Raw genomic sequence first — 17,263 nt, 5'->3', positions numbered from 1 at the left:
GAAAGGGGCAGAAAAGAGACATTCAAAGGTCAAAGCATCAATCTAGCTGAAGGATATTCAATCAAGGAACAAGACCTCAAGACCTAGAAGTGGTCTACATCATCAAATAGTTTGATGAAACATTCATGGCAATGACTTTGGAGACTCTCACAGTTTTGATCTATGCAACAGTGATCTCAATCATTCTACAATGGAATTATTTCTGCCTGATGCTCAAAGGCATACATAATCAGCTCACCTACAATAGATCTCACTACATTTCAGTCACCAGTTGTATGGACAAAACTCAATGAAAAATGAAGGTGCTTGTTGACACAATCATGATAACTCTACTTAATGAGTCTCTATACATCATGGCCAACAACCTCAATGCTGCAAGGACCAGATGTTCAAGTCAATTACTCTTGAAGGACTTGAAGAGAAGCTTCAACAAGGATCCTATCCGAAGGAAGCATCAATGCATCTACTTCAACAACAGCCAACATGATCAAGGTGAAGATCTTGTCTTCACATATCAAGTAAGTATCTTTTATTCTATAATCAAGTTTTGGTTTATTGACTTCATCAGTGCAAGAAGATCTATGGGTTAGACAAAGTTCTTGCAGTAGGATTGACAAAATCCTCATGAAGGAATGAAGTCAGTACCTCAAGGTCTCCTTTGAAGTCATGAGAACTCTTAAGGTTCTATGAAGTAAGAAAGGAGACACAAAAGAATATACTCTCTGAAATAAAGTGCAAAAGGCGCTAAATAGTGAATAAATATCTTCATCAATGGAGAGATCTGGGAAAATGATGAATAGATAATCATCATTGATATTGATATTGATAAGCAAGGTAACAGATGTCCATAAACAAGAAGGTTACCTCGATCAACAGTCTGTGGTCTCTATGTTAGATAGAGAAAGGCAAGTTGATAGGATACAAATAAGTGCAGATAAGCAGAGGAAAGGTTGACAAGATAAGTACTATGGAAAGATTACCTGACAAATGGAGAAAGCAGAGGGAAGGATCAAGGGAAAGAGGGAGTAATGGATCTCTACTATGGATGAGATAGTACCCCTCTCAAAAAGGATCCTATCAGAAGTCCTGGCAGATATGAACATAGTAAGATGCATTGTGACATCATGGAAGCAAGAGCTCGTATGGAATCATAAATAACATAGCTCTTGGGAATCTCATTGTACATTGAAGGAAAGAAAGAAGTCATCCAGGTCAAAGGAAACATTTTCCAGATGGGGATATACTAGATCCTGAAGGATCTCTGATAGAGATCTCAGCAAAGGATCTTCTAGTTTGGAAAGGCAGCAGATGTCTCGTCAGGAATTCCAACTTTTGGAACTCATGAGATGAAGGACTAATGACATGATGAAGCAGATCAAGGGATTGAAGATCTGTTCAATCAAGAAAGCTGTTGAAAGTAGCCTAAAGGGAAAAATGAGGTATGTATTTGTATTTGTATTTGATATCATAATGTCATGATATGTGGTTGCAGGTAAAATGGATTGAGCATGATAAAAAAGGGAAAGGATCTCCTCCTTTGAAAGGATGCAGAAAGACATAAGTCAAACTAGATGAAATCAACATAATATGTCCTCATAATGAAGTATGAGGTAGTTTATCACAATTGAAGAACTCTGAGAGCTCTTGGGAATGAAAGACACGGGTATGGAATAAATCGTGAAACATGCAAACATGATAAAGGCAATCGATATCCAGAGGATTAGGAAGACTTGACCAGGAAATCTCCAGGAATGATGTAAAGACTTTGATGAAAGTCTGAAAAGGTGAAGACCCTTGACAACAGATATCGTTGGTAGATGAGTCAACATGTATGTAGGATGTTGAGACCTACAAGAAGATGTCATTAGAAAAAGGCCATCACCAAAAGGTAATATGTGATTTGTTTTGGTGTCTGACCTCTTGGAAAAGTCTAGGTATGTGTGCAGGATCAAGGAAAGAAGAGTTGTGAAGGATGTCACAACTATGTACCTTGTGATCTAGATCAATCACTGTTGAAGGAAAGTGAAGACATATGAGCTTATGAAGGAAGCCCCAGATGTAAAGCCAAGAAGGATACTTTCCAGGAAAGAAGGAATGACATGATGGAGGAAAGTGATGGATGGCTGAACCCTACATATGAAGAAATTGATGACATCGAAGTCTTGAATCGTCAGTCAACTAGAACACCCTATAAAGCACTAATGATAGAGTCCCTGGGTAAGAGGGAGCTCTGGGAGGTTCCTAAGAGCAAAGGAACTCGAGCAAGTTTCTGAGTGAAGAGAAACTTGTAACTCGTCCCTAGTTAAGAGGGAGAGTTAGACACGACATTCTTGTCTTCAGGCTGGAATAAAGAATGGAGGATTGTGTAATCATCTGGCATCCAACACTCTTTGAGGATGTGGTAGGGCATCCAAGACAAGAGTGGGCAAGAGGACTGATATTCTTGAGGGCTGGGAACCCAAGATGAGAATAGTCCTAGTAGGGCATACTCGGAGAACACCCGGGTGGGTATGACCCTAAGAGAGACAATGATGATGTCATTGGTGTCGCCAACATTGTGTGCTCTGATCTAAGTAAGAGATAGAGCTGTTAGTCAAGGCCTTGCTAAATGGAAACAATGTTGGTTGAAATGATGCTATAATAGATGGATTGCAAATCCGATTCTTCTTATGAGAAATTCTTTAGATTGAGAATGACCAAGTACCATTATGAATACCTCCCTAGTTAAGAGGGAGTGTTGAAGAAAGTGTAACTAGGTTCGGTCTTCATAATGACATGATCTTTGTATTTGATGTAATAAAAGGAAATAAATTATTTTTGTAATCTTACTACATGGGTTTCATGAGCAAGAAGTGTCACTAGGTGAAAGACTTCTTCTTGATGTCTTTAGGATTTATTTATATGTCAAAGAGGCATGTCATGCGTATAGAAACTCTTCATGAGTTTATGTAAATATGTACAAGTCTTCAAAGTTGTCTAACAGCTCTCCAAGACCAAGATCAATGCCTCAAAACAAGCCTATCAAAGTTTGCAAGCGAAATCAAGAAGAAGATATTCATGTCGGCTCTAATATCAAACTAATTAAGAAAATGAAAGTCATGTCGGCTCAAGAAAGAGTCGTGACAGTTCACAAAATCACGTCGGCTTGCATATATGGGCAAATTACTATAAATACCCACGAAAGGGTCAACAAAAAGACATTAAGAAATTTCACATTTTTGTCTCTCAATTTTCAGGTGAAGGAGCCGTAGTCAAGAAGGCATAGAGCACGCAATCAAGGAAGAAGATCTCACTCTGAAATCTCACATGGAGAAGCAGGTCTACACTAGGGTCTGACTGCACCTCAACTAGGGTATTAGGTGCGGTCATGACAAAAACTTGGAGGTATAATGTGGACACAGAACTGATCAATGTATTGGGCTAAATACTCTCGACATATCTATGAATCAATACTAGGATTGATGAAGAAGGGACCTCATGCTAGTAGATCTCGGATGGACGAAGAGGAATGCATATCTATTACAGTCTCAACTTCATGGAGATCATGCTATCTCAATCCCGACATAACAAGGAGCAACAACGTCACTCATAGTCTCGGCTTTACATAGACGGTAAGGATCTTAGGGCAAGAGTGTAATCACAATCTTGCTGGACCTGTTCCATGACAGTGGATGTATGTGATGAAAGAACCTCGAAATCTTGACTGTCTTCATATAGCCTCAGTCTCACTATTTCGAAACTTCTGTTATAACGTATACTCTCCGCTGCTCACAATCAACATGATGATGATTCCAACTAAGGTTCAGTGATGATTCAAGAATAGTGTAGCAATAGTGAAGCCCTCGATACATTGATCAAGGGAGAGAATTAAGATCACAATGAAGATCTCAATAGAGACAAGAGATCTCTGTAATATGATGAAGAGGCTATGATGAAGATCTCAGTGATACAATAGTGATGACTTTAGCAGTGCAACAGTCATGACGATCTCAGCTAGGTAGAGGATAAGATGTCTTGGTCTTAAAGAGGCTAACTATGTCAAGGGTCATGGTCTTGGTATTCATCATTGGAATCTCTATAAGAAGAATTTTGCATGGGTTTTCCTCTCCAAGAGGGAGAGGTTTTGGCCCTGCCAGAAAGCCAAAACATTTATGTTCTTGTCTCTTTTGTTTTGATAGCAGTTTGATGAAGCTAACATACACATGCTAATAATGAAGTAAACATTAGGCCAAGATAAATTGCTTAAATACTTCACAAATTGTTATCATGTCAAAGGAGAATCATCCTAATATGCATACCCTAAGATTCTTCAACATCTAGATCCCAAAGGAAAGGAATCTTTCATATGGCATCCCTTCGGCCATGAGAGAACCTTTCCATTAATGAAGGCTATTCTGATTCCATTATCTTCCAAGGCAGAGATAGATATCAGGATCTTCTTTAATTCCGGAACATACAATGCTTCATGAAGAATAATAGATTTTCCATAGTCTAAATCAAATGTAACAATACCAAAGCCCATGACTGAATATGTAGAGTTGTCGTCGAGAATAATCTTCAAACCACTCTCCCTCTCAACAAGATTTGAGAGAACTTCCTTTTACGCAGTGAGGTGTCTAGAAGCCCCACTATCAACCAACCAACTATTGTACAAATCTGAAGGAGAACTAGAGAGGGTTGAAATAAGAATGTATTCGGATTTGATAGTAGCTACGTTACTTTCATACCTGGAGTTTCTTGACTTCTTTTGGCGATGAGCACTTTATTCACGATCATCTAGAGTATCTGTTCTTCTTCTATCATCATACCTGTTGTTGTAGTATCTTCTATCGGATCTTGGAGAATCTTTCTTTTTCGGACAACCTCGGGCATAGTGACCACGTTTGTGACAATTGAAACATTCAACATCCCTTAGTCTTCTATAAGATTCCCTTGAATCAGGAGAGGACCTTTTCAAACTAGATGATCTTCCTTTTCCCCTTTTCGTTTCTCTTGAGTAGCAAATGTAGCGGGTTCTTCTTCTCCATGCTTTTGAATTCTCCCTCTTGAAATCCATCCCCGATTCCTCTTTAGTGAGCTTTCCAACAAGTTCATCAAATGGTGGAAAATTGTTGTTGTTGCTAATGGTAGTAATGAAGGTTTCCCAAATAGGAGGGAGACTTCTAAGAGTCACAATAACCATTTCCTTGTCAGGTACAGTTTCTCCAACTCTCTACAATTGATCTTTAAGACGAGAGCTCCTCATGATATAGGATTTCACAGTCTCTCCTTTATTCATTTTCGTGTCTTTCAGTTGATCTTTCAAGGTGATGATTTCATTCAAATTGTTGACTTCATACAAGTCGACCAACTTATCATACATATCCTTAGACTTATTCAAATTCCCAACATAAGCAAGTAAATGATCTTGTAAACCATCAACAATAATTTGTTTTTCTTTTAACTCACCTTTCTTGTGCTTGTTCTTGACAACAACGGAAGCATTCTCTGGAGGCCAGGTACTTTTCCTTGAATGAATTCCAAAACATCATTGTTATCAGCTATGATTTCCAACCTGACCTTCCATGTGGCAAAGTTTGATGAGTCACCCAACTTCTCATGTTCCTTGAAGAATGAGGAAGACATCTTGACCTGATTAGATAGGCTCCTTCAACTTTCCAAAGATGATTGCTTCAACTCTTGTCCACATATGGGCTTGTCCTTCACCTTAACTCTAAAACCATGTTAATTTTTACACTGCTCTATTAAGTATCAATTACTTTAGCCCAATTTAATTCTTCAATTAGCAATCTTTGTTGGATATTCTAAGTCTGACACGTTAGAAACCCTTCTTGCACTTTACTGATTTATTCCTACCTACTTGTTCTGTTAATTAACAAGTTATTTACCATGTAAATACTGGAAATAAATACAAATGCATGCTCAACACATTACAGATCATCAACTAAAGGAAATAGAAACAAGCACACAGGTGACACTGTTGTTTTTGGACTAATGTCCTTGGAAAAACCTAATGCGGGAAAATCAGTGCAGCTATCTGAGGGTTTGATTTATTAAGCAGTTTCAGAATACAATCTGGGTGCCAAATCTGGCTCACCCAATAGAGAAAAATCTCGGCAGTAGTACCTCTCTACTCGGAAGCAGATATTCTGGCTGAAACCTCGGATAAACACTCTGGCAGCTCCACAACTCCAATCTGCCCCACAAAACCCCAGCGTCAGCCTCTAGGGACTGCGTTAGCCTCTCTCTGGCCCAACGTTAGCCCAACGTCACTCCAGCTTGGCCTGCGTCAACCTCTGGAGGCACTGCGTCAGCCCTCTGGCCCTCTGCATCACCCACACTGGCCCTCTGAGGCACTGCGCAGCTCCTGGCTGGCTCTGTGTGAGCCCTGGTTGGCTTTACGTGAACCCTTGGATGCTTCTGCGTCCCTCTCTCCGGCAACTGCGCTGATCCTTCCGGTCGTAACTCTGCCTCTCTGCTTTTGTATTCATTGCGCCTCAGCTGCAACTCTGATCACTCTCTTAACTTTCTCAACAAACCCAGCCCCAGAAAGTCGAAATCTTGATCTCTTGGTGTGTTCTCCAAGTGACCCTCAAGCCTCCTCTTATACTTTTCTCGTTGACAAATGAACGGCTGAGATTAAGTCCCTAATCAACGACTAAGATTAGATCTGGCTTGATCCATGACTTTTGAACCATTCTAACAGTTTTATATTAACTCACATTAATATTTTATTTTCCCTAAGTTTAGACTTAGGGACTCCATTAAAAATATTAATTATTTTAATATCTCCCAAACTATTTAGAATCTGCCCAAAACCTTTCTGGGTATTGGAGATCTCATGTGCTTTGGCCTCTCCACCAATTTTCGTTGGTAGAGCACATCTGATGCTACCCCAAATCAACACTCCCTCTTAGCGAGGATTGTGCTCTAGTAATACTCCTCACTAAGTATCACCCTGATCATCTGACATCGGTCCCTGTGCTGATGCTAGGCCTGCTGCCCAACATCCTCTGCACTGCTACATCCTGTACTACTACCTATGGCCCTGCCACTGCCATTGCTGCATCCGTACTGCAACTCCCTCTGCATCCGTGATGCTGCCCATGGCCCTGCCACTGCCACTGCTGCATCTGCACTGCAACCCCTCTCATCATGCTGCATCGTGCTACCCATAGCACTACCACTGGTAACTGCTGCACTGCAACTCAGTTACTGAGAAATAAGTAACTGATCTCCCAATTCTGACATCTCTGTCAGGCTAGAAGCACTCCTGATGCTGAAGCTTCCTCTGTCACTAACAAGTGCTCCCTCTCTGACCTCTGCGCTGCTGCAACAACTCTGTGCATATCACACCGTTGCACACTTCTCTATGCCATCCTGCATTGGTGCAACACTCCCGTGCCTCTCTCACTGTTGCAGCCTGCTAGCCTCGCAATGTCTTGAGAATCCTGCATTGTAGCTCCCTCTGTCGCTTCATCCGCATTCGTCTCTACTGACATCGCCAATACTGCTACTCCTCTTCGAGGCTCCCATAGCAAGGTCTAATCCAAGAGGTTGGGTACCTCGAGGATCTTGCCCCTCATCGCCTATAGTCCGTCTGACTACAACTCGATGTCTCCCCACTTCTTCTGAAGTGGCACATGAGCACTCAGGGCACAATCGTCGTCTGTCTCCACTTCCTTCTCTGCCCTTGCTGGCGCTACCTTGGTCTCGGAGGCCTCTCCCTTATTCTTCTTCCTTGGACACTGGGTGGCATAATGACCTAGCTCCCCACAGTTGAAGCATTTGACCTTGGAGAGGTCCTTCTTCTTCTGTTTCTCCTGCTTTCCCTCAGATGCTAGGGCAACATCTTCCTCCTCCTCCTTCTTGATTTTGATCCCCTTGCCACTGCTTCCCGCCTTGCTTAGCCTTTTGATCTCTTCTTGGCGAAGAGCAACCCACATTTCCTCCCAATCTGGAAGGGTCGCCTTGCCCAGTATGCTCTGGACAAACACCTCCTAGTCTTCTGAGACTACGTTCAAGGCTGTTCTCACCATCAATTCTGGATCCGGTGTTGCCCCTATGGAAGTCAGCTGATCCCAAATCTCCTTCAATCGAACGAGGAATGGGTCGATTTGTTCTCCCTTCTTCATCTGGTATGATCGCAGTTGATTTTCTAGTAGCATCTTCCTCTGCATGGAAGCATGTTGATACAACTTGATCAGGGCCTCCCACATATCCTATGCCGTGTTCTTCTCGGCAATATGTGGAACTATATGATCCTTGACCCTGTCAAGGATGATACTCTTAGCCCTCGCCATTGCATCCTCGTACATGTCATTATCAGCCAGGTCAACTGGGATAGCTATCGTCCTCAAGGCAAAGTGCTTGACACGATTCCTGTCTAGTACGGATAAGATTCTGGCCTTCCAGACTATGAAGTTTGAGGCTCCGTCCAGTCTGTCCTGGTCTCTTACTCTGTGTAGTGCCATTTCGCTGCTCCTCTACTTCCCTCCTGGAAGTTCTTGGTATGACTCCGTTGAGCCTCGATTTCCATCCTGGAAACCCTTCTGCCAATGTTGAAATGCCCCTCTCCAATCGTCTGTGCAATTGCAACAGTGATTTGGATTCTTTGGCTAGAAATCCACCTCGACAGCAACTGCCTCTACCTTGGTCTTGCCCTGTTAGGGACTGTTCTGACTACAGTACCCCTCCAGCTCCACTCTGCAACTTACCCACAACCTCCAAAACCCCAACAAACTGAAGGTTAGAGCTCCTAGGCTCTGCACAATCCCGACACTGGCAAATCAGCCTCTGCCTTGCCTCTCCCTGGCTCAATCTTGATGACGCAGGCACTGCATCACCCCTTCCTTGCTGCTACTCTGCTAGGAACAACTTCTGTCACTTGGGACAATTGTTTTCTGCTGCTGCTGCTCTATTCAGCTAATGTCCTCAGTTCTCCTATGATCTCCAACCACCTTAAGATACCATGTTGGAATTTCCAAGTCTGACACGTTAGAAACCCTTCATGCACTTTACTGATTTATTCCTACCTACTTATTCTGTTAATTAACAAGTTTTATTACCATGTAAATACTGGAAATAAATACAAATGCATGCTCAACACATTATAGATCATCAACTGAAGGAAATAGAAACAAGCACACAGGTGACACCGTTGTTTTTGGACTATTGTCCCTAGAAAAACCCAATGCGGGAAAACTGGTGCAACTATTTGAGGGTTTGATTTATTAAGCAGTTTCAGAATACAATCTGGGTGCCAAATCCTACTCACCCAACAGAGCAAAATCTCGGCAATAGTATCTCTCTACTTGGCAGTAGATATTTCGGCTGAAACCTCGGATAAACACTCCGGCGGCTCCACAACTCCAATTTGCCCCACAAAACCCCAGCGTCAGCCTCTAGGGATTGCGTCAGCCTCTCTCTGGCCCAGCGTTAGCCCAACGTCACTTCGGCTTGGCCTGCGTCAGCCCTCTAGCCCTCTGCATCACCCACACTGGCCCTCTGAGGCACTGCGCAGCTCCTGGCTGCCTCTACGTGAGCCCTGGCTCGCTTTGCGTGAACCCTTGGCTGCTTCTGTGTCCTTCTCTCTGGCTACTGCGCTGATCCTCCTGGTGCTATCTCTGCCTCTCTGCTTTTGTATTCACTGCCCTTCAGCTGCAACTCTGCTCACTCTCTCAACTTTCTCAGCAAACGCAGCCCCAGAAAGTCGAAATCTTGATCTTTTGGTGTGTTCTCCAAGTGACCCTCAAGCCTCCTCTTATACTTTTCTCGTTGACAAATGAACGGCCGAGATTAAGTCCCTAATCAACAACTAAGATTAGATTTGGCTTGATCCATGACTTTGGACCATTCTAACGCAGTTTTATATTAATTGACATTAATATTTTATTTTCCCTAAGTTTAGACTTAGGGACTCCATTATCTCCCAAACTGTTTAGAATCTTCCCAAACCCTTTCTGGGTATAAGAGATCTCATGTGCCTTAGCCTCTCCACCAATTTTCGGGGCTAGAGCACATCCGATGCTACCCCAAATCAACAATCTTTTCAACAGTAATTTATTCTTCCATTCATCAACAATAATTGAAGATACAATAGTAGATGCAATTACAAATAGGAGACAATCAACACATCAACAAGAGACACAGGTTTGGTCAAAGACCAGGGAAAAACCCCACAAGGGGGAAATCCCTTTGTAATTCTAATTCTATTAGATTGTCATAAAATGTTCAGCAGAGAGTACAATAAGAAATATCTATCAACAAGAGTCAAAGTCAAAGGCTTTGACTATCAATCAAGTCAACCAACCATAAATCCAATATAGCAATGATGAAAGTCAAATATGGTGGTCAACTGTCTCAAATCTGCAATTCTGTCCAGGTCAACAGCAGTCAAAGATTGCTAACCAGTCCACAACAGTCAATGGTCAACCCATCAATTAACTTGGTGAAAGCAGCAATAAATGCAGCCTTGAATGCTGGTCAAGTTTAGCCCAAAACAGTCGAAGATATCCCTGTCAAAATCGGTCAAAGGAGAGAGAGAAAGCTGCTGTCTGTCTGCAATTTCCTGCAGTCAATGCTTGGTCAAATTGCCCAGATTTTCTCGGTCTTAGTGCCAGTCAAGAGAGCCTCTTAAAAATGATTTTTTCACACTTAAAGCAAGTCAAACATGAAGGCAAACTCGGTCAAACTGTGGTCAAAATCTGTAATTTCCTGCAGTCAAAATCTGCAATTTCCTGCAGTCAAAATCTGCAATAGGTCTGCGGTCAAAGTGCCCAGACTTCCTCGGTTTTTGTTCCAAAGATTGCGGCCTGCCAAGACAGAAATGCCCTCAAAAGATTGAAACAAAATTTAGCCCAAAAAATCAAAGTCAACGCTGGTCAAAGTTATAGTCTGCTTCAGATTTTGTCTGCCTGAAATTTCGTCCTTCTTTTCCAGCCCACACGTGTCAAGAGACCCTGCAATTTGTACGAACCAATGAGGAGAGGAGAGATGAGAAGTTGTGAGATGATGTGTGTCCAAATGAGTTGGAGGTCACTTGTATTTATAGGTGTTGGAGGAGGGCTAATTAGTCTCTCTAGGCCGACTTGACAATTTGTGCAACTGTGGGCTTCACTTCAAAAATCGATTTTCCATTGTCCAAATCAAGTGCTTCAAAAGTAAAAATTGGTCCTTTCAAAAAGAGGAATCTAGTCCCATGGTTCGAATTTGTCACCGAGCTGCCAAAAATTAACAAATAGAGGAGGTATTTAAGTGAGTGCGAATGTGATCCAGTAATGCTAGACAATGTATTACAACTCGAAGATATGGATGGCCTTGATTTAAAAAAAATGCTTTATTCCACTCTGGCCAGATACCCCAGGCAATTAAACATGGAAGAGCCCCAGTTTTTTTTGGCTGTTTGGCTTGTGTCCAGTTCCTTAAATATTCTTCAACAGTGTTTTCATTCCATCTGCAATTTAGTCCTATACGGGCTTTTATCTCGTTCCATGTGGAAACTGTGAAGGGACAGTGGATGAAGTTTGAAGAAGTGCCCTATTGATACAGAATTCTCTAGACATAGCGGGCATCTGCTTGGTCCTATGAATGATCTCTTTTGGAGAATATCCCATAAAGGTACTTTGTTTTAGCATGAGCCACATAAACATCTTTGCTTTTGGAGGGCACTTAAATTTCCATATCCTTTTCTCCTACCAGGTGGGCTCCGCTTCTCTCATGGTCTGAGCTAGTCAAAGGTATCCAACTTTTGGAGAATAATCTCCACAGGGGTTTGGAGACCATATTCAAAGGTCATCAGCTTCTCAGATATTTACCAAGGAGTCCTTAAGTCCTGAGATGTATGTCTTCCATTCTTGTGCCCAGTTCCAATCTAATTGCAGGTCAAGTTGGTGACTGATATAGTGTTTTTCCACTAGAATGTGTCTTGAGAATTTACTTTCTGTGTTTGTCATCTACTTTTGGAAAGACTGTGTTATGTTCATTGGGCTCCTGGTATACACAATCCATGTATCATAAAATTTATAGTATTGCCACCAACTAAAATTTAAATCAAATTTCGCATCAATCTTACCATCCAAATTTGGTTTTTGAATAGTTGGTTTGGTAGAATTTGCTGGGTGAGCCACATAAGGATTAGTTGATTGTGAAAATGATCTAGCGTGGAGACAAGCCCTGTGCATTTCCTTCTTGTTAAGTGCTTGCATTTATTAATGAAACAAGAAACTTATTCCATCAAGTACTAATTAAACCAAGAATGTGTGCCTTGAGAATTTATTCTCTTGTTTCTCTTTTGGAGCAAACAGTAGAAGTTATGTACGTCAGCCTTATGCTTAACAGTGCCCATTTGTCATCAAAGTTATAGTATCACCTGAATTGAATTTTCCATTATTTCTAAGATACGGATTCAGTTCCTTGAATAGCTGGGCTGGGAGTATTCTCTCTGATTGCACCACACAAGGATGAGTTTTTGGCATTTGCTGGCCAGTTGAAATACTCAGTGGTGTCTTTTCTCTCATTATCTACTTGTATTTATTAAGAAGACAATAGATTTATGGTGCTAACTACAAAATATGACTGGTCCATTTGTTCTCTTGCTTATAGTATTTGTTAATTTTGTAATTATGACATAAGTTTTTGTAAAACACTTTCAGGGCAAATCGGATGATTTACTCAAAGGCTACGGACATTGAGCCCTTTATAAGTGGGAAGCAAGTTGTGAAGGTTTCTATGCCAACTGTCTCATCCAAAGGAGAATCAGGGGAAGGGGATGAGAAAAACATAACTGTTGCAGAATCAAATGTCAATAAGCCTGATGTTTCTGGTAGCTTGATTGGGGATTCATATTCAGCTCAACTTACACCTGAACTTGTGACGCTTGCACTGCTGCCTAAAGCTCAGTGGCAAAGTCTTGTCAATTTAGACGTTATAAAGGTATTTATCCTTCTGGTCTCAAGTCATGTTCTCGTATTCAATGCTTATGGATTTAAAAGTTGTTTCTTTCAGAAAGATAGAAATTTTAATTGAGGATCCAAATTTTTTTATATCAACACTGAATAGGGTGCTTCATGTCTGTTCCCTATTATTCTTTAACACATTTTCATTCTCCTTAGAGCATGCAAGGTGTTGATTTTACAAGTGCAATAGAAACAAGAACAATTTTTTGGAATTTGTTTGGGAACAGACTTTAGCAAACTTCAGTCTCCTTTGGATAAGATTCAACCCTCCTTGAAAGCATACTGCAGCCCTCTGTTGGAGTAATTTTTGGCCGTCTGTTTGAGCAGACACTTCAGGCATGTATTGATCTTGGAGCAGACACATTCGGATCAGAATTTCAGTAGACCTGTGGCTCGACCCTGAGGCCAAATGAACCTCAGACCTGTGGCTTGGCCCTGAGGCATACTCCTGCAATCTCTCGGACCTGTGACAAGGCAGAACAGACCTGTGAACAGAAATCCTTTCAGCCCTATGGAGACCTGTGACAAGGAATTATTTCGGCCCTGTGGAGACCTTGACAAGGCAATTTCAGGTCTGTGATATGGCACAGACCTCGGTCCCCTTTGTGAAGTATCTCTGCCTTATTTCATAGCAGTATTCAGTCCTATTTTGAGAGCAGCTGGGGTTGGAATAAAGAGCAGACTAGGATTGGATTTTGGTCTTACTGGAGCAGTTTTTAGCCTTTGACGAGAGAAGATTTTGGCCTCACTTTGGAGCTGTTTTTGAGGGAAGATCTTGACACCTCCTTAAAGCATATTTCTCCCTTTTCGCAGTCTTGTACCTTGTGGACAGATCTATAACAGACCTTGACTTGTGGGCGACTTCAAGCAGACTTGAAGTCATTTCTAACAGAGTTTGAGGCACTCTTGACACAGAGTTTGGGATACTTTTTATAGCAGGCTTTTTGAATTTGAAGGACATTTGCACAAAGTAGGAACAAGACCATTTGATGTACCTGTAAAGATCTTTGAAGCTTTCTTGCCCAGATTTGAAGACCTCCTAGCAGCCTTGAAAAACCCTAGTTGGATCAGTCTTTTGAGCAGATTTAGGAAACAAACTTTAGCCACTTCTTGGAGCAGACATCCTTGCCTATTCTTGAAGCACTGTTTAAGACTTCGTGAAGCATCATATAAAGCATCATTGAAGCAACTTATTGTAACAGATCTTGCACAAATGTTTTTGATAGATACTTGACTAGATATTTAAGAGAGAAGTGAGGCAGCATGTGGAGACATCTTTAAGCAAGTTTCTTTTTGAAGCATCTGTGGAGAAGATTTTGAAAAAGTCTTTTATTGTGAAGCAGTTAAACGTTGGAACCTGAATTAGAGGATTGGAGTCCTCATACAAGGTTGGAGTCTCATTGAGACCAGGGTGGAGCCTGGATTGATTTTGGAGGATTGGTGTCCTCATAAGAGGTTGAAGCCTAAGTCTTTTATTGTGAAGCAGTTAAACATTGGAACCTGAATTAGTGGATTGGAGTCCTCATACGAGGTTGGAGTCTCATTGAGACCAGGGTGGAGCTTGGTTGATTTTGGAGGATTGGAGTCCTCATAAGAGGTTGAAGCCTAAGTCTTTTATTGTGAAGCAGTTAAACGTTGGAACCTGAATTAGAGGATTGGAGTCCTCATACGAGGTTGGAGTCTCATTGAGACCAGGGTGGAGCCTGGATTGATTTTGGAGGATTGGAGTCCTCATAAGAGGTTGAAGCCTTGTTAAGACCAGGTTGGAGCCTAGATTGATATTTGAGGATTGGGGTCTTCATTCAAGGTTGGAGCCTTGAAGAAGTTTGAGATTTTTGTTGTACAAATTAGAGCTTGAGCTTTTGTATAGGACAATTGGAGTACTTGTTGTTTTCATTAATAAAATTATTTGTTTTGTTGTACATCTTGTGTTTTGGTTTAACTAGAGATCTTAACTGACATAATTCAACAATTGTAAAGAAATACTGATTCACCTCCCATCTCAGTATTTCCAACAATTGGTATTAGAGGTAATACCTTCAAGCACAACCTAACATATAGAAGGTAGATCCCACGAACACAAATGACAAAGTCAAGAAAGAAAGACTCCAAAACACACCAAGGGGAAAAACGCAACAACATTTTCAACAAAGAAATTCTTCTTGTTCAACGAGAGACACACCTAGACCTATGGTCAAACCTGGTCTTCCCCTCCAAGTCAAGTCACCCAATTTGGTCCAACAACTCATTCTGCTTGTCTGACCTAGAACTTTGGCCCTCCTGCAATTGCCAATTGCCCTAGAAATTTTGGCCCTATGACAAGTGCCCAGTTACCCAAACAATTTTGGCTCCCTGCAACAGAATGCCCAAAAAAATGCGAACCACAGAGAGAGACTCCAATCCACATGTGTGAGTTGCAAAAGAGAGAGAATAGAGAGATTTCGTCCTTTTTCTTCATCTTATTTCATCCTTGTCCTTTGCTAGCTTCCCATAAACTATATTGTGTGTGAGAGAATCAAATGCCCAAGTGGACAAGGTTTAACTGCATTTATATAGTAGTTTGTCTTGGCCGAATGGGTGTCTCTTGCCAGGGCTGACTTGTTAGTTTTTGTAGCATCGAATGTGTTCTAGTCATGAAACTTCGTGGAGAGGCTAGAATACATGAGATCTCCAAAACCAGAAATCGTTCCTGGAAATTCCACATAGAGATGGCTTAGTTAGATCATTTATCTATTTTTTATTGTTTCCTCATTCTAAACTTATGAAAAATGGTTAATTAATTAAGTCGAGGTGAGAATAGTCTAGAAGCTCACACGGATTGACTTCAAGATGATCCTAGCCCTTGATTAAGTTTTAATCTTGGCCATTGGTGCTCCAACAGAGGATTATAAGAAGTCGATGGGCACTTGGAGAATACACTTCACTAGTTCGATTTCCTTGGCAGATCGATTTCCAGAGAGCAACAGTAGTTGTCGGAGAGCCAGAGATCGAAGCAGAGACAATGAGGGGCAAGGATAGTGAGGTTGGAGGAAGCTTTCTAGATCCAGCGAGTGCATTGCAGAGAGGCACAGATAACCACAGTGAGGTTGACGCAGGGGCTGCACAAAAGCCTCTAATAGGCAGTTCGATTTGCATATTTTGGAATTCGTTTCAGAGATTCGGAGGTAGAAGAATTTCATAGAGGCCAGGAGAAATGTTTGTGAAAATTTGGAAGCCCAAATTTCTAATGCAGCAACTGATTACGTTTCTTCTATTTGTTAATTACTGAACAAAATTATTTATTGTTTCCTACAGTAAACACCGAAATTAATAAACTAAAACCTTCACCATTTAAATAAAATGCGGAAACTAGAAAGAAATACACAACACATCCACACAGTTAGTTTTGGACAAATGTCCCCTGAAAAACCCAATACGGGAAAACCGGTGCAGCAACTCAGGGTTTTATTATCATGCATTAGTAATTCTAAATATAGTCTCTGGATGCCCTGTTGGCTATCCAGTACATAGAATATTACTGACAGATAGACAAGTGAGATTACGTCACACTATCACTGGAAATCCTAGCTGATCCAACCACTGAATGGACAACCCCTAGCTACCTCTGCATAGTCTCTATGCAATACTTGTGTAGGCCCTGCGTCACAACTACTGGGGTCTGTGTCTCTCCTTCTGACTAATCGATTTGCCTCTGAGACTTCGACTTCTGCCCTCTCGATCTCACACCTCGGCTTCTTGCTTTGGAAATCGATTCTCCAGCAAATTTACAGATCCCCTCTGGGCTTCTGTGCTACCTCTGCATGGCCCTACGTCAGCCTCTCTAGCTCTACACCGCCTCTACTGGATCTCTCTCTGCGTTCTCTGTTGAGTATTCCCAGATCAGGATAAATCTCCAACTGGAACTATCCCTACCCCTCACTGCAAAGGATCACTTCGAATTCCTCTCTCGACAACCGTTGTGATTCAAAAATTCAATCTTTTGATCTCAACTCGATAATTTCTCCAAGTGCCCATCGATGTCCTTCTTATAATCCTCCAGTTGAGAACCAATGACCCAGATTAGATTCTAATCAATGGCTCAAGTCATTTGGACTCGATCTCCATCTTCTTTTAGAGTTTCACCCATAGTTAGATTAACACTCTTTAATTATTTTAATATCCTAAGTTTAGACATATGCACCCATTAAAAATAATTCAATATTTTAATAAAACTGTCTCTGGGTGGAATTTCCCAAAACAATTTCTGGCTATTGGAGAATACACGTGTCCAAGCCTCCTTGCAAATTTTGAGAATTAGAGCACATCCG

At 41.5% G+C, this 17,263-nt stretch overlaps 1 protein-coding gene across 4 annotated transcripts in view; it reads left to right on the top strand.

Annotated features, from left to right (window-relative positions):
• LOC149258929 (uncharacterized) overlaps window positions 1-17,263 on the top strand; it is a 324,467-nt gene that overhangs the window by 252,349 nt on the left and 54,855 nt on the right. For 3 of the 4 annotated variants that reach the window (XM_089416798.1, XM_089416805.1, XM_089416809.1), the window contains one exon: window positions 12,654-12,933. In XM_089416798.1, the coding sequence (XP_089272924.1) occupies window positions 12,654-12,933 (280 nt within the window). Of the gene's footprint in view, window positions 1-12,653; window positions 12,934-13,283; window positions 14,760-17,263 lie in introns of those variants that run through there. The other variant, XM_089416818.1, reaches the window with a different exon arrangement.

The sequence above is a fragment of the Pinus tabuliformis genome, chromosome 6, assembly GCF_031772625.1.
Source record: "Pinus tabuliformis cultivar Carrire ecotype Pingquan chromosome 6, CPIR1, whole genome shotgun sequence".
Taxonomy (NCBI): domain Eukaryota; kingdom Viridiplantae; phylum Streptophyta; class Pinopsida; order Pinales; family Pinaceae; genus Pinus; species Pinus tabuliformis.
This window is presented reverse-complemented; position numbering and strand designations above follow the sequence as displayed.